The sequence below is a fragment of the Vanacampus margaritifer genome, chromosome 19, assembly GCF_051991255.1.
Source record: "Vanacampus margaritifer isolate UIUO_Vmar chromosome 19, RoL_Vmar_1.0, whole genome shotgun sequence".
Taxonomy (NCBI): Eukaryota; Metazoa; Chordata; class Actinopteri; order Syngnathiformes; family Syngnathidae; genus Vanacampus; species Vanacampus margaritifer.
In genome coordinates this window covers 6,840,922-6,861,835 of record NC_135450.1, presented here as the reverse complement: position 1 = coordinate 6,861,835, position 20,914 = coordinate 6,840,922, and the positions used below count along the sequence as shown (strand labels likewise).

The 20,914-nt window shown below is 39.8% G+C and overlaps 1 protein-coding gene across 26 annotated transcripts in view; it reads left to right on the top strand.

Moving 5' to 3' along the window:
- Positions 1–4,774: 4,774 nt before the first annotated feature.
- The window catches only part of nrxn3b (neurexin 3b), a 275,664-nt gene continuing 259,524 nt past the window's right edge, over positions 4,775–20,914 (top strand). For 14 of the 26 annotated variants that reach the window (XM_077552592.1, XM_077552583.1, XM_077552584.1 and 11 more), the window contains exons 1-2: positions 4,780–5,054; positions 12,588–13,684. In XM_077552592.1, coding sequence (XP_077408718.1) covers positions 12,991–13,684 — 694 coding nt within the window. In that variant the 5' untranslated portion in view covers positions 4,780–5,054; positions 12,588–12,990. Of the gene's footprint in view, positions 5,055–12,587; positions 13,685–20,914 lie in introns of all 26 variants that reach the window. The other 12 variants (XM_077552599.1, XM_077552594.1, XM_077552591.1 and 9 more) reach the window with 4 other exon arrangements.

Genomic DNA, 20,914 nt, shown 5'->3' with positions numbered 1-20,914 from the left:
CACAGCTGCGAACTGTGTACAAAAATTCCATTATGTAACATATTGTGTGAGAACCAATCTGTTTTACTTATTCATGATGGGAGGAGAAATAGGTGTTCTCCTACTGATTTGGATTCTATAAAAGCTGTATTCCGCAAAAGAGGGGGCACACGTGCACCCTGGAATTCCACCTTTTACGTGATGTTCAGTGTTGTGTGACCGGAGATTCTCTGTAATAAATCATCCTTGCAAGGACTCTGTTCACGGGAATCGCATCATTTGATTTATTGGACACGCAAAAGTTTATAATTTTTAAGATAACCTTCTTCAATATACACTTAGTTTCCTTTGTTTCTGTTGCTTTGTTTCTCCGAATCTTTCGACCTTTTCTTCTGCCCACATGATGTATGTGAAGACACCTCTCATTTCGCTCCAAGTCACAGATCAAGTCAAGACCCTGAGGCAGCCTCAGCATCTCAGCAGTCACATCATACTGCTGGCTTCCAGCGCTGCGTGAGCTGTTTTTAACGTCTGTCTTCAACTCAGCTGTACAGTTGTCTACTTTAAAGATCAAACTTTCATGGTCTCGTGTCACATTAAACTTTTCATGATTCATTTAAATAGGTTAATCCTGTTTTTTTTTATTTCTGGTGTCTCGCTTTTCAGCTGACTTACATAACAACAAGAACAATAGTCTGAATCATCCTCATTATCACGAGCAGTGGGGTGCTGAGGGTGGAGCATCTTACCTGTGAAAAATGTGCAAAAATATGTTTACCCCCCCTCCGAAAAAAACTGAGAGAAGACTGCCCATAAAATTAAGTGTTAAGCATATTCATCTCTTCACTAGCAGAGAAAATCTGACAGGCTGATAAAGAAGGCCAGCTTTTACCTCTGATGTTCTCTGGATTCATTGCATGATCTGGGGGAGAGGAGAATGGCAGCAAAGCCATATTCTTGAAGAGATGACTCCCACCAAATGCAGAACATCATCAAAGCACTCAGCAGCACCTTCACCCGAAATGTGCGAATGAATGAGCAGCACTTCCTTCTTCCTTCCTTCTTTCCTGCTCGTGTCAATACCCTGTTAACAATTGCTGGTGTTTATTTCATTCTCAACTATTTATATTTCAGGTTACTCTAAAAAACAGTTGGGTCAAAATAGTCTGACCTAACTCTGAGTTATTTAACCCAAAAGGTTGGGTCGAATTAAATTAAAAACCCACAAAGCAACCAAGTTTTTGGGTTGTTTTGCAGGCTTTGATCCAACTTTTTTGGGTTAATTGCATAATCCAATTGAGTTAGGGCAAATTAAATTAATAAACTACAAAGCAAACCATTTTTTGGGTTATTTTGTGGATTATTTTTTTTTTTTACCCAAATGTTTAGGTTAATTGCATTCCCCAAAGGAACTCGTTCAAAAATAAATTAATAGCCCACAAAGTGACCCAGTTATTTGGGTTGTTTTGTGGGTTATTCATTTGACCCAACTTTTTGGGTTCATTGCATAACCCAATCAAATTGGGTCAAATTAAATTAACAAACTACAAAGCAACCCAATTTTTTAAATTTGTTTTGTGGGGGTTTTATTTGGCCCACATTTTTTGGGTTAATTGCATTACCCAATTAAATTCATAAAGCACAAAGCAATTACATTCATTGGGTTGTTTTATAGGTTATTCATTTGACCCAACTTTTTTGGTTAATTGAATAACACAATTTAATTGGGGGGAAAATTAATTGACCCAACTTTTTGAGTTATTACTAGGGGTGCACTGAAAATTAAAAATGCTTGGCCGAAAAAACGAAAACCAAAATGCAGAAAAAAAATTATGCCAATTTTTAATATCATTGCATTTATCATAATTAATTGAAATTATTTTTTGACCCATTTAGATGTTGTACACCAAGCGACGCCCCTCTCCACCGATGTGCGCAATGACCTCGGGAGCTGCTGCGATCGACCAGTGAAAACCCAGCGAGAAGAAAAGGCGGACACTCACCCCCGCGTTTGCTGTTTAATTCAAACAGACGCTTGCTAGCAGCATTTTTTTTTGCTTGCGTCACCACAACCTACTTCGGCTTTAATTTTATTTCGCAAATTTCCGGTGGCCAAATATTCGGTGCATCACTAGTTATTATCCCCCCAAAAAACACAACTTTTGAGTTATTTAACCCTAAACTTTGGCTAAAATTAAATGAATAACCCACAAAGAAAACCAGTTCTTGGTTTGTTTTGTGTTTTATTTATTAGACCCAACTTTTGAGGATAATAGAATTATCTAAAAAGTTGTGTTAGCCCCTTTTAACCCAATTTCAGCTTATTTTCTTTATTTCTTTATATCTGTCCAATCAGATTTCATCCTTTAGTGTATGTGTTTGCATTGTCAAACCTGCCTGGAGGATTCAGGATCAGTAGCAATTGACCTATGTGACATACAATATTAGCAATGGAATTGTTTCTTTCACCAATCACATATTAAATTAGTCCTTCCAAGGCTGGCGAGTAAGATTTTTTTTTCATCTTCTGATTGGTTGGTCTGCTGGTCGACATAGAATTGCCCCTTTGATGCAATGAAGAATTTTTGGAACAGGAAGATTTTTTTTTTTTGACATGTTTCCAGCGATTCTAATAAACAGACACACACAAAGAAAATAACTGCCTGAATTCTCTCCATTGTGTGCCGTGTTCCTATTCTTTGTGAGTTTTCTGTGTCAGCTTGCCCCACAGTGGAATTTAACCGCTTGATGGGAACGTGGTTTAAGACTACGGGCACAGCATGAAAAATTCATGCTCAGGGACTCTGTCCAGGGTTCAGGACCATGGACAGAACCCTGGGATGTACTGGAGATGGCAGAGAGCTGTCCAAGGTCCCTCACAAACTGTGCATATCCTTGGATTTCGTAATACTGTACTCCCATTCCCACAGTGCACTTGTAGTCTAAACCCAAAGAGCCTGAGGCAACCCCGGGGGCAATTAGCACACTTTCAATGCGCTGACCTATGCTGGTGGATCAGCACACAAGCCTATAATAAAGAAGATGTATGGACTCTGACTTTTTTTTGGGGGGGGGCTGTCACATAAGCAATAATTTTATTTTTAGTATTTTTTTTTCAGAAATGTGTATTTGGACCACATCGGTGCTTTTCATAGGTTCAACAGATTGCCATCTTTCTATGTTCTCAAAATATATTGATGCTGAACTGGCAAGTAAAGTCGAATCAGGTTGTTAACTTGGTCCAAGCAAAATAGAAGTCAAATATTAAAATCTTGCTCAGTCACGCTAGTGTAACACGTGTATTCTAATCATTAGATTTTAAGACTACTACAAATCTGTTTTTGTGTTTCCGGAATCTATTAGTGTGTATACGTGGGTGAATGAGATACACTAAGTCAATTGTAGGTTGATACTTTATGAAGCTCAGTGAAGCCACATCAAATATGGCGGACATGCTCGCGACCAGAAAAATAGCAAAAGTGGAGTCTATGTATATCTATGCTTAAATAAAAGTCGCTTTTTTAAGAGTATAGTTTCAAGATTTCACTCTACGTGGTGTTTCACTTTGCTGTCTTCTCAACAGACTTCAACTTTAGACATGAATTGGCTTTTTGGGAGCCAAACTTCAGCTAAAATAGCTAGCTTAGCTCCCCAATTCTCACAGCTAGCTTACATATGTCTGACATGTAATAGTCACCATTGTTGATGTGTGTCTCTTATTTTTGGGTTTCAATAATTTTTCCCGGTTTCATCAAAACGATCATTCTTGATTTCAAATGTGTCCATAATCATGTTCTTTCGAGTACAAAATGCACACCATATTAAATAGAATTAGAAATGTAAGCAGAATGACTCGTCAAGTCTGAAAGTCGTGAATTCCAAGTCAGAGTCAAGTTGAGCCTTAGGTTTTTACCTAGCAAATCGCAACTCATAAAATTAGCGACTTAAGTCGACTCTAGTCCAAGTCATGTGACTGAGTCCCCCACCTCTGCTTATAATATCCATGCCATTTTCTACACAGCCCTTCATGTTCAGGGTTACAGGGGAGCTGAAGCCTATCTCAGCTGATTTGGGCAAAAGGCAGACTACGCCATGGACTGCTGGCCATTATATCTATAAAAAAAAAACATATAGAGACAGATGATTGGTCGCAATCTCATTCACACAGTCAATGAGTGGGAACTGAACCCAGCTGCCTACACCAATGTCAGGGGAGTTTACCATGACAACATCAGTGGCATTACAACAAGAGACCATACTGATGGCGTGTGTGTGTGTGTGTGAGTGAGGGGGGGGGGGGTTTGTTTCTGCATGACATTGCCTCAGACAGTGTAATCAGACCATCTCTTATCTGACTGTGAAACCATGGCCCAGTTTTCTGGTCATGTCATGGGCGGAGAAAATTTGTCCAAGCAGTTATTATGTAAATTAACCCCACTGTTATATGGGGTGGAAAGAGGCTACTGCTAGTTCACTGACACATTTTAAGAATAGGCAGGTAACAAAATGTTTACAACACACTATCTCTATACAAGCCTTAACAATATGCATTTTCTATCAAATAGATACAACATACAATCATTTTAATAATTGCATAATTTAGATGGTGATTTAAGGCTAAACAGCCCTAAAGTTCACAGATCAGTCTCACAAGTATAATGCACCAATATATGCAACATTTCATTTATTTAAGGATGATATGTGTCGGGTTCTGGAGGACCGGTTCTCCTCTTAGAGTGCATAAGGCGTGTCAGAGCAGAATCGAAGAGAACGGGAGAGATCCATAGTTCCATCATCCACAAGTACTGAGTGAGCCGAGCTGGCTGGCTGGGAGATGCGCGCTCACTGACAGGAGGAGGCGGAGGAGGAAGAGGACTGAGGCAGAGGAGAGGACCGTTGCCTTCATCGCGCTCACTTGGTCATGATAACCTTCACATCAACACCCGCATCGGCATCTCCCGAAACAATCCAACATTTCAACCATTACCGGACGGACTTTTGCCCTGGATTGTTTTGATTTTCAATTTTACGCACGCCCAGTTGCACCCGGAGCTGTGAATCGTCTCTCTTAAAAGGTAGGCGCGTTACAACTGCCATTTATAATTGATGTTATTTTAAAATATGCCGTAATGTCAACGTCGCTGTGTTGATTAATTGCGAAGTTTTTCGTTATGTAATTTTAATCGTGTAAATTTGATGACCCGAATCCGAGCGAGCGTTTTGGATGAGCGCACGCTTCTTCTGGTCACACAATTTGCTAAATAAATAAAAGAGACACGCACGCGCGCACACACGAATGTGACTTACTAAAAGTGGCTTTAAGGCGAATATATTGTTGTGAGTGAGTCTCGAAGTGGAAAGTTTCAGTACGCTGACTGCTCGCTGCTCTTTGCCATCAACTAGCAGAGGATGACGACAATTACAAATATTCTATAGTCGAAATAATGATAATAATAATAATAATAATAATAATAACAATAATAATCTTCTTTTGTCACCACCGGCGCGCTTCAAACTGAGCTGTTTGCCAAATGTCGCTCTTGGTCGTGATGCCGCGCGATTACACACTATCGCCTCCTTTTTAATCGCTGGGCATTCGATGTAAAATGTCAGTTTAAAAATCATGGAATATGTGAATGATCAAAAGTTCAAAGTGAGATCATGCAACTCTGTTAATGACACCCAATGTAGCATGTAAGGTATATTAACATAAATTATTAGTCCACAAACAAGAGCTGATTAAAAAACAAAAACATATATATGTTTTTGTTTCAATAATATGCTCAAATTTGACTGATTAAGTCATAGAGCCATTAATGTAAAAAAAAAAAAAAATTCATCATACTGAGAGGTCTTTCTAATACTCTGGTGACCTTATTTGGCTGCAATAGAGGGGAAAAAAATATTGGAAAGCCATCTCACTATAATGCAGCACCAATCGACCCCTAAACCATCATTTTAATGAATCAGGGTTGAATCAAGAGCAATTACGAAAAACATCAAATAAAAATTAAATCACCTTGGCTGTGGTCGTGACCTGCCAGGTGCCCACTAAATGTTCTCTAGTGGCCCCTAGCTGGACCTCATATGTCTAACCAGCAGTAGAAAAAGCAGCCGGTGACTGATGTTGAATTAAATAGGGCCTTCTGGCCAAAGCTTGTGATAGACAGCGGAGGGGAGGGGGGCATTCAGGACTGGATCAAGAGGTTTCCACTTTCCAGTACATGATTGGGTCTTGGCTGTATAACAATACATGTCAAAAATATGCACCGATGCTCTATGCATCAATGCATCATTTATGGCCGGTTAGTGACAGGATCCAATGCGGGGCATCTCATATCCTCTAGTTAATAATTCAACTACTATTTATCAGGAAAAACTCACTTATTCTAATTGTATATAGAACTGACTTTAATGTTTACATTTTTAACGCATTTTTTATCATACATGGCGTTATCTTTTCATAAAAATTAGAAAACATACTTTTTGTGTGTACTGTATGTGTGTGGTTAATCAAGCCCAGAATTTGAGCTGATAAGGATGCCGTCAGGTTTATGCTTGGCTGAAGGGCATTTTTGAGACCAGGCCTATGGGGAGTAAGTGTCAGTGAAATATTCAATGTGAAATTTATGTCACCGTATAAGCCTCATTTAACTTCGCCTGGAGGCCAGTTATACAGAACTGCCTTGCATTAGAGAGAAGAGGGTCCTTCCAATGTGTCAAATGTCATGTAATTTAGCCAGACCATAACAGTAGGGTGACCATATTTTCATTTCCAAAAAACAGGACAACTCGTACGTAAATAATGCTCGAAGTTTACTCAAAGATGCCACGCATTGTCACTATTTTTAACATATGCCTTCATTGTATGGGTAGAAAATGAATCAAAAATATAACTCTCTTTTGAAGTCAACCACGTCTCCGCCAGTCAGCGAGCGCAGAACGCTATCAATGAGCTAAAATTTTGGGCTGCTGACACAGCTTAGCGCCTTTTTGTACACTTAGAAAGTGAAGTACTTAAAAAGTTGACTGTATTAACAACACGATGCACTTTGCCTTTCATTTGTCCCGCAATGAAAACTGGACATTTTTATGAATTTATTCATAAATAAATGAATATATTGATTTTTTTATACCCGGACAGGATGTAGAGAAATGGACATGTCCATTGCCCTGGAAAAGAGGACATTTTTTAGGGTGACCAAACGTCCATTTTTGGGAGGACATTTGGGAAGACAGACCACTTTTTTACATCCTATCTGTTTAAAAAAAAAAAAAATTATTCATGTAAATGTCCGGTTTTCATTGCACGACTAATAGGAGATGCAGTGCACTGTGTTACCACAACTGGTATACCACAATGTCGAGGTTCAGGCCGAGTTCCTCTTTTGTGGAAATGAAAATATGGTCACCCTGCGTTTCTTTACAATAATATGTTCCGCTAGTCCAAACACAATTTTCTGATTACTATTGCGTGGAATATGAGTTAAGCAGCAAAATTCAGCTAATGAATCTCATGGGGCAGCCATTTTGTCACTTGTCACCTGAAAATGACCTAACAGTTGCTTAGGGCTCAGGCAATGACCAATCACCTGTTTTCTAAAGCTGAGCCGTGATTGGTTGTTTCCTGAGCCTTGAGCAAACAGAGATGGAAAGTAACACAGTACAAATACTTTGTTACTTTACTTGAGTATTTTTAGTACTTTTTACTTTTATCCGTTACATTTTAACATGAGTATCTGTAGTTTTAACTTGATACATTTTTAAAACAAGGTTGTTACTTTTATTTTTAAATGCATGAAAACGATTAAAATACTTTAATCAGCGTCAATGTCACCTGGCTCCGCTAATTATATGAAACGATACACACATGCAGTCCCGTACATCCCAGCTTGTGATTGGCTCCGCGACATGCAATCACATGACGCGCAATTGGCTAGATTAGAACCCGTAAATATGAGGGGAATGCACATCGCCTCAACAGAGAATAATTTGAACTTGATAGCAAGTCAGAGTCAATTGGCCGATGTATCCCCATTTTTGCTCCATTAGCTAACACAGTATCTTTCAGATTGACATAAGAGGAAACATCCGGTAAAATACTTTTTACTTTTACTTGTCAAGTACATTTCAGAGCCTGTACTTTTTTTTTTACTTTTACTTGAGTACTTTGTGTGAGTACTTTTACTCTTACCATCTCTGTGAGCAACTGTGATGTCATTTTCAGTCAACAGCATGTGGCAAAATGGCCGCCCTCGAGATGGATAAAAATGGGTGGATCTTGCTGCTTAACTCATATATTCCACCAACACAATACTTATCAGAATGCTGTGTTTAAGAGGGAGTAACATACAACATATTATTTTAAAGACATTTTTGGGTTGACTTTGCCTTTAAAAGGAGGTAACTAAGAGATTTTCTGTACTAAATTCAACTGCAAGGACAAACTAGCATTACTAGCAGCACCATCAAATAGGACATCTGATGCTTCAGCAAGACACACAATAAGTCATGTTAATTGAATTGAGGCCCGAGCCAATTTTCATAGAAGAGTGGCATCTTGGGTTTCATGGCTATATGAATCTTTTCCGACTGAAGGGACACAAAGCACACGTTTGCGGTCAGTAGCTTGGATTGACTCAGCTGTGTTCAGGGTTATTGCCACTATACACAACCTTTTGACTCCCGTGTTGTCTCAGCAAACTTCTTTTAAGACAAAGACAATAACGTCCGACCTGGCGTTGTCAGGGAGACGCCTGCATGCACAGGGAGGCACGCGCACACAGGTGCATAAACAGTGCATTAGCATAGGTATCAGTTACTCCAATTCAATAGCTTGCAGCAAGATTAACTATTCAGAGCAGGTGGTTAAAGGGTCTATTGTGTTGCACGGTTCTGCGATCGCCACTGGACTCAGCGATTATGTGCCAAACCTGAAGAAGAACGTACGCATTTTTCGGGTTTTGTCATGTAAATCATTTCGAGCTCGACCACTAAACAGCTGTGAGTGAAGCAAGGACAGTGTTGATATTCTGTCGCCTTGCAGCGCCATCTGTAATGGAAATAACAATGACTGCGTGACAGAGAATTTCACCAAATGTCAATAGTGATGGGATTTGCATGCCGTGTATAAATTGCACCATCCTAAAATCTGCTATGAATGGCTATTTATGATTGTAATCCCTTACAGACATGCAAATGAGGGTGCTAGTGGATAATTAGTCGTATTTATCAGGATTCTAGCAGGCCTTCAGTGATAGTGGCCGAGGCGAAACGCGTGTTCTGTCTTGGCTACAGTTCATGTTAATTAAAAGCAGAACAGTCCATACGTCTTCTTGTATTTTCAATCCAAGTGCTGCGTTACCAAGCTGCTGTTCCCAAAACTAGTGTCAGTCAGTTTACAGTATATTAGGTCTGTTAAGTAAAACATAAAATGTTTAGAGTTATTATGTTCCTGGTCCCATTTGTAGCTCAGTTTGCCCAAAACGTAAACCATTTTTATTCTCTGCATTTAGTTTTTTAAAGGTTTTTGTGTCAGAGAGAAACGGCAGCGTAAACAATGGTTCGGCCCGGGGTTTCCCACAGATGTTCCCTCCCGGCTCGTTATATTTCTCACATTCTGATTTGATTGAATTTAGCAAAACTGCTACAATAAGCTTGTTGTGATAATAGTAAGACAAACTTGTACCAAACATTCCCGACCCGCTACGGACAGCCTCCAAAAAATGATTCTAATAAGAATTGCGAATCTCATTTACTACAATTCAAAATTGATATAAAATGTCCCAAATTGACTTTATTTCTTTATTTTATACCGTCTTGCCCTCGTTTGTGTGGTGCCTTTAATGGGAGAACTGTTCATGTTATAAACGATTTGGCCACTAAGGGGCAGTGTGGTGTGTTGAGATGCACACTTGAGTTGTAGCCACATTACATTGTTACATTGTTTTTTTGCAGCGTTGGAAAAGCATATGCCTGTGAGTAATGTTAAGATGCCTCTTTGTATACATTCCTGAAGCGTTTTGTTTTTGTGTGAATAGTCGTTATTTTGAGTGCTAAAAGTGCCGCGAGTAGCGCGGTAATTAGCATTAGCGAGTCAATGTGGCTTTCCGTTGTGCGTTAGCTTTGAGCTAGCTACGTTCGGGAAACAAGCTAAACAAAGTGCGGTTGTATATACTGTAAATGTGCACTGTGTTTGTGTAATTTTCTTCATTCTGTGTGTTGAGATTTACAGTCAACATCAATTGGAGTGTAATAAACGGCTTGATATTGTAACAATGCTATTGTTAGTTTGAGTTCATATTGCTTGGGGAACTGATTAGACCAGGGGTGGGTGCACTCTGTCCTCGAGGGCCGGAGTCCTGCAGGTTTTGGATGTTTCCCTTCTCCAACACAGCTGATATATGATCAGCTCATCAGCAAGCTCTGCATAAGCTTGGCAACGATCCTGTTGATTGGAATCAGCTGCGTTGCAGCATGGAAACCTCCAAAACCTGCAGGACGCTGGCCCTTGAGGACAGAGTTTGCTCACCACTGGATTAGAGTGAGGGAACACACTACAGGAAGTGAGCTGGACTGAGCGTGTGCTATGAGCCAGGAATAATGTACTATACTGTGTTGAGTTGGGCAAATAAATACAAGTAAGCAAGTAACTGCTTTAATCATCCAGACTGTATGGTCAGTGAGAACGGATCAGGTTGAAACAGATACCAGTATTGGACTCTTTTTGAGGGACTGTTCACTGTCTGCTAAATTGTAATCAGTCTGCTCGGGGAGGGAAGGCAGAATATAATTTATAGCTAGCTACATAGAGCAGCATTTTTAGTCCACACACAGTTTTTCCTAACAATTCAAAACTTACTAAATGTAAAAAAAAAAAAGAAGAAGAGAGACTTTAATGTCTCCATTTGTGTCACGTTGAGCGGGTTGTGGACCCATTTGCAGGGAAGCAGAGCGAGCAGGCAGAAGTGCTCAGAAAAGGGTTGTTTAATCAAACAAAAACTAAAAGGCAAACCGTGTGGCAATTATCCAAAAACACAAAATCAGCAAAGTTCAAACAAATAGTGACTAGACTAAGGACTAGGAACAAAGTCTAATCATGACAAGGGGAAGACAACGACTCGACAAGGACTGAAAGAAAGCAGGGAACTAAGGCCCCGTCCACACAAAAGCCAGTTTCAATGTATCCTCACAAGTTTCTTACCGTTTAGGCCGTTCGTCCACACGATGGCGCGGTTTCGGAGCTTGAAACCGATCACTTTTGAAACCGGGCTCCAGAGTGGAACGATTTCAAAACGCATCCGTCCATATGCAGGATACTCCTCCAGTGATGACGTAGTGGTCGAACCTCGATGACCACGCATTGTCAGCAGATTGATGACGTATGCGCCAATTTGAACCGTCAGTCTGTCAACAACAATGGCGGATGGCCGTGTCGTAGTCGTTTTGCGCCGCCTCCTTAGCTTGCTTATGCTTTTGCAGCAAAACATTTAGCTTCTTTATTCCCACGTTCAAAAAGCGATGTTGTACTTGAATCACCCGCCATTGTCACTTCTCCAGTGTTCGTCTTTTTCCATGTTGTTTTGATACATGCAAAGCCATGTTTGTTCTGTAGATTGCAATAAAGTTAGAAAAAAAGTGTCCGTCTTCTTCGCTGATTCTTCTTCTACACTTTCCGTTAACTCCCTGTGGCTGCGCTACAGTGCCACTCCAGACTTGGCATATACATTACAGCCGTTAAACGTCCTCAGCGTCTTCTTTTGGACACACGCAAGTCTTGAAATGCTTCTGTGTGTATGAGATTTGTTTAAGAAACGAAGCCGGCTTTGCTTCCGTCTGGACGGGGCCTAAATACACATAGTAACGAGACAACGAGAAACACCTGGACAAGACACATGTGGCTTGGGGATATAATTGAGTAACACCGGTAGGACGTGATAAAACTTGACAAGACATTGACTAAAAGAGACACACAAGGGAAACATGATGAATAAACCAAAACAAAACACAGACCATGACATTTGTCATTCTGTCTCGCAAAGCAGACTGGAGTAGATCATGCCGATTCTTTGCATATCTATAGATTGAAGCACAAATCATTGTCAAGCAAATATTTTTTTAATAGAAAATCCTGAAAAAAAAAAAAAATTCTGAATCTAGTCGCAGACCCAAAAATCTGAATCAAATCAAATCGTGAGACGGTCAAAGATTCCGCCCGTAGAATTTGATGCAAAAATGTTGCGCTCATTTTTGTTAAGACAACTCACATTATTCTGCAATAAGATAATAATGAATGGCCATATTTTCAGAATGTATGTTTAATTATTTGCACTAAGAAAAAAAAAACAGGAACAATTTTTGACCTGTTGTTATTTATAGCATGGACATATTGGTCCGGCCCACTTAAGAATTAAAAAATTTGGGAAATAATTTAAATTAATTTGACACCACTGACCTAAATAACTGTACACAATCATTTTTACATAAAGAATATCTGCAGTTACATGACTGTATTAGTAATTCAGTGAGTCTATTATTAAGTCGTATACCTTTGTTGTGCTTTCACCGACTAAAACGTTGTTCTCACTCGTCGTTTCATTGTGTTCCAGCTTTGTTCAAGGCCTGCCTGTGACCACAGGTCAAACCATGGGGCGTGGACCGACAGTGAAGGTTGTGTGCTTCAATCCAGGAAGTCGCCGCAAAGAAAGCACCCAAGATGCACCTCTGAATCACTAATCCTCATAGCACTTTTGCAGCAGGTTCACTTGACGTGGGCATCTGATAGTTTTATCTTTGCTCACAGTTGGCTTGAAGTATAGACTGAATCCATTATCAACATTTGATCTACATCGGAGATCTAAAAAAAAACAAACATATTATTATAAAGCAATGTGGAATATAAGATATATCAGATGCATCTTAGAAAGCTGCCCTAATCAAATATTTTTGTTACTTTAAGAGGACCTTTATCTAGTTCAAATCACTCATTGGTGATTTCTGTTACTCTCTACAATGAATCCAAACAGCCTCCCTGGGAAAGTTCTCCTGCTAAATACTATGCTGGCCCTGAGTATGGGATTAGAGTTTACCGGCTCCAAAGGTCAGTGGGCTCGATACCTGCGCTGGGACGCCAGCTCTCGAAGTGACCTGACTTTCCAGTTCAAGACATCCCAATCAGAAGGCCTCATGCTCTACTTTGACGACGGCGGGTTTTGCGACTTCTTACTCCTCACCCTGTCCGAAGGCAGGATGCATCTCCGCTTCAGCATCGACTGCGCCGAAACCACCATTATGTCCGACAAGATGGTCAACGACAGCCGCTGGCACTTTGCCGCCGTCAACAGGCACAATTTGCGCACCGGCTTGGCCGTGGACGGCCAGACCAGGACGGCGGAGGTGCGGCCTCAGCGGCAGTTCATGAAGATCATAAGCGACCTATTCCTCGGGGGGCTCCCGGGGGACATACGCACATCTGCCATCACCTTGCCTTCTGTCCGTGAGCTCGCACCGTTCAAGGGGATCATCACTGACCTCATCTACGGGAGTAAACTGCCCACGCTCATCAACAGTCAGAAAGTACGCTTAGAGATGTTGGGCCTCTGCACAGAGAACCCCTGTGAGAATGGAGGGATCTGCTCGCTGGCAGATGGAGAAACCTACTGTGACTGCTCTAAAACTGGATTTGTAGGGCGATACTGCACAGAAGGTAAGAGGGCTGCCCTTTTGAGCATGTAGCATATTGATTCGCATCTTTATTGAAACAGGGTTTAAGAAAAGACACTGTTTATGTTTACGTGCTGTCAATATTTGGGTTAAGGTCAAAGTTCTGGTTGTGTGAGTTATTCCCGTATGCATGGCAATTTAAATAAACAGCGACGCACGGACGTCGTCATGACGCAAATAGACACCATTTCTGCTACTTACTTTCAACCGCCAATAAAACACATTATATTCATTAGAGGTGTGAATTGGTCGGTATTACGTTTCATAGGTCACAATTCGATTAATCCCGATACAAATCTAAAGTCGATTATTGCGATTTTTTTTTTTTACTCAAATATAGAAAATACTAATCAGTAAACTTGCACACTGTAAAATTTGTATGAAAATGTATTTATTTATCTGAAACTTCAGGCTTATAACTGTGAGCCATTGTATTTTCCAAACAGGTTGCAATCTCTTTCATTTTTGAACAGCATTGACAATAAAATATTGAGGCTTAATGTTACATTAATATAGCATTCTTCCATGCTTACGTTGTGAACTCTCACACTAAGTAAAACATTTTGTTGAATATTTCCATTCAAAATTGATATTACACATTGATTCGGCCGCATATTGAATCGATATGAGAATTGTGAACTGTAATATCGCGATATAGCGCAGAATCTTTTTTTTTTTTAACCCCTGGGCGTTATTTGACCATTTTTGGGCTTTTTGTTGGTTCTGACCAAGCCATTTCAAAATAAAATAGCGCCCAGGGGTTAAACATCCCTAATATTCATACGCTAATCAAGCATTCGATTTCTTCTTTACTGCAAAAATGTGATTATGTGCTACGTTTCAGTTTTGCCATTTTGTTTACCTTTTTAAATTTAGTTTCAGTCCAATCTCAATCACGCTTGTTAGTTTTTATCATAGTTAGTCAACCTCATCCCGTTTTTCTTTAGTCCATTCTTAGTCGACTATAAATTTAGCATTTTCATCTTTATTTTAGCCCAAGAAAACATAATTTTATTCGTCTAGTTTTAGTCAACAAAAACTGTATTTTTTTTTGTCAGCAGATTATGTTGAGCATTTCGTATCTAAAACTTTCATATAAAATTTTCTTTCATCTTTTTGATGAAAAATAACTTCACACACAATTAAAGTATATCAACAAGTGGCTACTATGATTTCATGCTATGAGCTAGTAAGTTAGCCAGCATTAGTTAGCCGTCGGATTAACGTTATTGTTGTCGCGTTTGCGCATGTTTACATGGCCTTTCAAAATCAAAATCTTTCAAATATCGTCAGTTAAAGGGTTATTGACTGAATGTCATTGTCTGGGTTTTACATACCAAATATCGTTGGTGTCCAATGAAAAGCATCTTTTCGGAATTTTTGCGCAGCATCAGACTTTGAACGTGCTTTTGCCGACGTGGAATGTTTTAATAACTTGTCAATGACAAAAGGTAACAAAAGCAGTCACATTCTTTTTACGTAATGACTAATTCAACTCCAACAGACAGACTAAATAGTACTAAATTAAAAAGTAAAAATCAATATTTAATCCCAATTCTATTCTGAGTATACTTAAAACATCTACAGCCAGGTCCATAAATATTGTGAAATCAACACAATTTTCATGAAATTAAACCATAACCAAAAGTGTGAGGCATATAAACAAACTGTTGAAATTCCTACACTGAAATGTCACAGTATTTCTTGACCTGACTGTATAAACAAGATTACTGGTTGCGTGTAAAGTTAATTTGATGCTCAACCTTGTGTGGTATGTGGAAGTGTCACAACTGCGCTTGGAATTAAATTTCCCACTGTATGTTTTTCATTAGACAGCAACAAATCATTGTATCCAAAATAATTTGGCAATGATGTGCTCTCACTTCAGAGTTATTGATTGCCTCGGCTACAAGTGTAGTGTTTTATTCCAGTTTGTTTGCTCATTATCCAACAAGATCCATTCTAATAATGACAACATTCAGGCATTTGCAGGAGATGGTATAATTTGGGACTGATCTCAATTTGGATTGATTTTCCCTAATGAAGGTCTATGCCACTAAGTCCCATTGTGGTTTTTATATAACGCTTGGTATGACTCAAATTATAACACTTTCTTATCAAAGTTATCTTTTCTCCGGGAAACTGACTCAGCTCCTGCAAGGACGTGCAGGGACCCAAAGGTACAAAATGTTTGGATGAACTTCATTTCCTCTTTTTCTGTGCCAAGGTAATGTGTTCTTGGGAGAGTGTTAGGGAACACACACTTCTTTGATAAAATTTGATATCCACATGTTTATATCCATGTTTGGCATATACTGTATGTGTGATGTCATACAGAACCCATTTGTTAATTGCTTCTGGTCTCAGATGTGCCAAATCCAGGTCGAGAAAGTAAAAACCCTGCCACCGTTTGGCTTTAGCCTCGGCGGCTAGTAAGCTAGCTCCCTAGCTAACTCCCATGGTGCTCGTTTACCAGCTAGGGAGCTAGCTAGCTAGCTAGATAGCACTAGGGGCTAAAGCCAAACTGTGGCAGGGTTTTTACTTTCTGGACCTGGATTTGCCAACACTGGCTATATTCTGTTATCTTTGACATTCCACCAGATGCCAAGCTTGATTAATTTGTGTTTTTAAGATATCTCCTGCCATCTCATAAGAAATATATACACCACTACCACAGGGAATACATCAGTATGATCTTACATGGGGGAGCTGCATTTTTTCTTTTTCATATGCGGGGATTGTAAATTAAAAAAACAACCAAAACAACACCATGTCGAATTTCCTCTGCTGACCTGTTCTTGCCAGTCTAAATCAGACTGGCTCAACTCCTGGGGGGTATAAAACATCAGGGGAATGCTCACTGAATGCTATTTTAGTGCAATGTAGACAGCACTGTGCAAAGGGTACTTTTGCTTAGCAGTAGCACAAAATTCAAAAAATATATTCATGTGCAAGAATTTAACTGCTTTTGTTTCCAATATGGCCACCATGTATCATCCAAATGGAGCTGTTTGGAGCTTAAATCCCAAGAGCTTGCCTATGGCGTTTTTCAGAATAGCACACAATGTGCTGGTTGCGGAGCAGTCAAGCGGCAGGACTGGACTTATCCTCTTTTTGCTTCATCCCATTTCCCCATTGCTTCTGCTAAGCAGTCAGTGCAGGGTCCATTTTAAGTCTAATAAAGCCCCAAGGGACCGATGATATCCTTGTTTTAAAATAGCTATGTTTTTAAGAGAGTGGCTGGCAATCAAGTCACACGGTTTGTATGAATTGACGGACTTAAACACAGCAACTCCGCCACAGGTCTGTTTGTTGTACACCAATTTGTCACATCCTTTGTTTGTTTTCGTCATCTCTCATCCAAGTTCCTCCTCGTGAATAGTGTTCACAATGACCCCACGACTGTGCCTTCTGCCCGCCATTAACTGATGTGGCTGATTGTTGATTATGCAACAGAGGCGGGGAGCCATAATTAGGAGGATAATGACAACAGAGATGGCAAATTTGTCAGTGGAATGCCTTCACAAACGCTGCCGCCAGACTGTCGACGAATGACAGAATTCCTGTTTCAAGTCCATATTAGCGGTTGTTTGAGCAACCTCTGAACGGAATGTTTTTAGCAGTTCGAGTCATCGGACTAACAACTGCTTAGCACACCTGTCTTTCTTGGCATACTGTTGATTATCCTGCATCTGTCAAAACTTGTGGATACTGTACACCATATTATAACACTGAAAGGCCCAGACTGTGCGCAAGCCTACACACTTAGTGAGCGCCGAGACCCTCGAGCTATTCGTTAAAGCAGGCAGATGGTTGACTTAGTGGAATGGGTCTGGGTCGTTTTTCGTTAGCCATGGTCCTAAATGTAGCCTGCTAGCCCTCAAGGCTTAGAAAGGCAATCCAATGAGTTAGTTTAGTTGCTTGGTTTTAAAATGTCCCCAAATTATTATTTTTTTACTTCAAAGCACTAACCTATCCATTCATCCACTTTTATTAGTGGTTATTCTGTTCAGGGTGAGTTGGAGTCTATCTCAGCTGACATTAGACAAAAGGTAGACTACACCCTTCGCCAAATGTCACCAAACTCACTAAAGTCTTGTGAGTAAACCAATACAGCATCATACCAAATCACTCAGTGGGTTTAACAAAGCAGATTCTGATTTTAATTAAACTTGGTGTACATGTTGATAGTGTTGGTCCGATACTAAATCTTAAATTTTAGGTCAATTGGAGCAGGTGTTTCGAGCTATGGCCCGCCGAATTTTGGCATTTTTGGTAACTTGAAGGCGGTCATACTTTTTTTTGCCAAAAATTCAGCTGGCCGTGGCTCCCAAGCATTTACTCCATTAAACTATCACTATCACTATGAACAAGTACATCACGTTTCATAAAAATCAAAATCTGCTTGGTCTAAATTTCCATATTTTTTGTGATTTGGCATGGCACTAAATGACTTTTCTAAAATATTAAATTCATGACATTTCCAAGTTTCTTCAAAATATAATAATGTTAATTATTCCTGATTCACTAAAACTCCTTCCATGCATCCATTTTTAGGGCTGTGGGATCGTCAGTCATTCACAAGGCACATGATCAAACTTTTAAACTAAAAGCACATTGTAGACATAGACCATGTCACAATTTCATTCTTTGTGAATAGCAATCATTTGATGCTCCATAGGCAAATGACTAGCCTACCTATAAATTGTTCGAATTGACATCAAGGGACTGACAGAACTCTATCGCAGACCAGAAAGCCACAGACAGCAAATGAGACACATGATAAAGTCTTTTTCACACTTGCAGCCAAACATATTCATTACATCCTGTTGCTGGAGTGTCTGCATTTAAAAAATATTCATTGCATCCATACAACAGCACTCCCAAGTCGGCCATTGGGTTTGTTTCTGCGACATACAGGACACCAACAAAAATAAACATTAAACTTTGCAAGTACGTTTCCTGTCAAGTTACAATCACTCCATCTTTGTGTGTCATGGAGTAAATGAGTCCAGAGCTGTGTTAAATCCAATTTGAAGGAGCGGAATGTCCGGACTAATATGCATTTGTAGAAATACGATTAGAATCACATTTCAAACCACCTACTCATGTAGTTAATATACATGCTGTTGTATTTCATGTTGTTTTTTCTGTTCAGATTCAAAAGCACCACATTAAGAATTTTGAGACATTCAATTTGATCAGTAATCAATGTTATGTAATAAAATACAGTACCAGCCATACGAACTGAACTGGTTTCCACTTTTCAAACAAGGCAAACGTGACGCAAACGGTTGACTTCTTGTTAACCAAGAGAAGCTTTTTCTTAGAAAGCTATGTTTTTTACCAACGTCTTGGCGAATGATGCGTGACTCCCGCCTCTCACTCATAGTCAGTTGCGAAAGACTCAAGCTCACCCACGAATAAGGACAAGGGTTATGAAAAATGGATGCATGGATGATTCATGACTTGAAATGACATCATTAAGGCATTCATAAGCAGTCATTCTTGATGGTTTGGATAATCATTAGCATGTCGAATGGTAGTTTACCCTGTTTTTGATCAGTACTAGTCTGACACGGCATTGGCCTAAGATGAGGCGTACTTCTCATACACTCATCAGACAATACCCCCAGACTCTGATGTGCGGTAGCTACTTGCACCACAAACAGTTGGCTATGAAACACATTTAGTCTCTCGTCCCATGTGAATGGGGATATATGAGTGTGACTAACTGTGTCAGGCCGATGTGCTGAAATTAGACACCCCTTGCTCTCCATACCCGCCGACTTTCGGCTGACAAATCCACCATCCCCGACATGTGCTCCATTTTGCTGTCATCATTACTCTCAACTATATTACGTTCCTGCTATTAGCTTTGGAAATATTAGTACCTTTATGGTAATGATGTGATATCAGCCCCCATTCTTTTTAATTCAATTAACTAGGGGTGATATGAAGTCTCTTTAAAACCTCGGGTTATTATAATGTGATATTCATAAGGTCAAGGTTATTAAGAGCTACACTCGATTATTTAATGAGTATGTAAAATGATGGCTAATTTAAAAACCCCACATGCTGCATCCGGAATGAAAGTTTAAGACCCGTTTTGCTTTAAAATATACACTGGTTTGATAGAAGGCCAGTAATTGATGGCTGGGGCGAACAAACTGTTAAGCAAGTGCTGAAATGGTGCCTTCAGGCTTAGCTTTAGGGATTAATAAACAGACATGGGGAAAAAAATGACAGTTACAATAATCTTACCATAAAAAGTAGGTCACGGGGCAAAAAAAAAGAAAAATGGTGCAGGCACTTTCCTGATTCCAGTGCAGAGGGCATTTGTGCCTAGTGCCCAAGCTGAAAATTATGTTTGGATTTGAGTTGTGAAAATAGAGCAGGGATTACGCTCGGACCACATGTCCTCAACAGTACATTGGCTTGTTCTGGAGCATGTCGCATCAAGAGAAAGGGCTTTATCTGCATCTGGAACTGGTCGTTTGACACGCAAACACGACACATGCGCTAACATTTTCACACATACATGAAAAAAAAAAGAGAGGGCGAGAGTGATGGCTGTTCATTCAAGCGTATAACATTCATTTGTGCTCGAAAACCGGAGCGGCGGCGCTGCCGTCCTTCAGCTGGCCATCGTCTTCCCTTCCCCCAACAGCCACAATTTGTCCTTCCCTTTCGCTTGCCAATGTCATTCTTCTTACGTGGGAGGAAAAGTAGCAGCCATTTTGAACTCCCTCGCGGAGACAGGAAAACAAATCTCACCTCAGGAGCCGCTTCAACACACATTTGTCTTGATGTGCTGCCTCTTGAACGGCTACCATTCATTCAGTTCCTCTTTACATGCCTTAATGCTGTCAATTAGAGAGAAATAAATGGATTGAAATGATCCTCTAATAACCAGTCGCGGTAGTACAGTGCCTAAGGAAGGGGTGTCAAACCAATTTTTAACACAGCCCACATTGTAGTTTCCTTGTGGTTTTCTTTGGAGGGCCATTACAACTGCAAACCCAAGTATGATCACCCCATTCTACATGTACAAAAATAAATTGACGACTAACCAGTTTTAAAATCACAGGCAAGTAAAAACTGTCTGTTCAAATATATTTATTTTAAACAACAAATGTGTACAATATTTCAACATTTTTAAAAGTGAAGACAATTTGCAAATGTGGTATTAAGCAAAAAAAAGAAAGAAAAA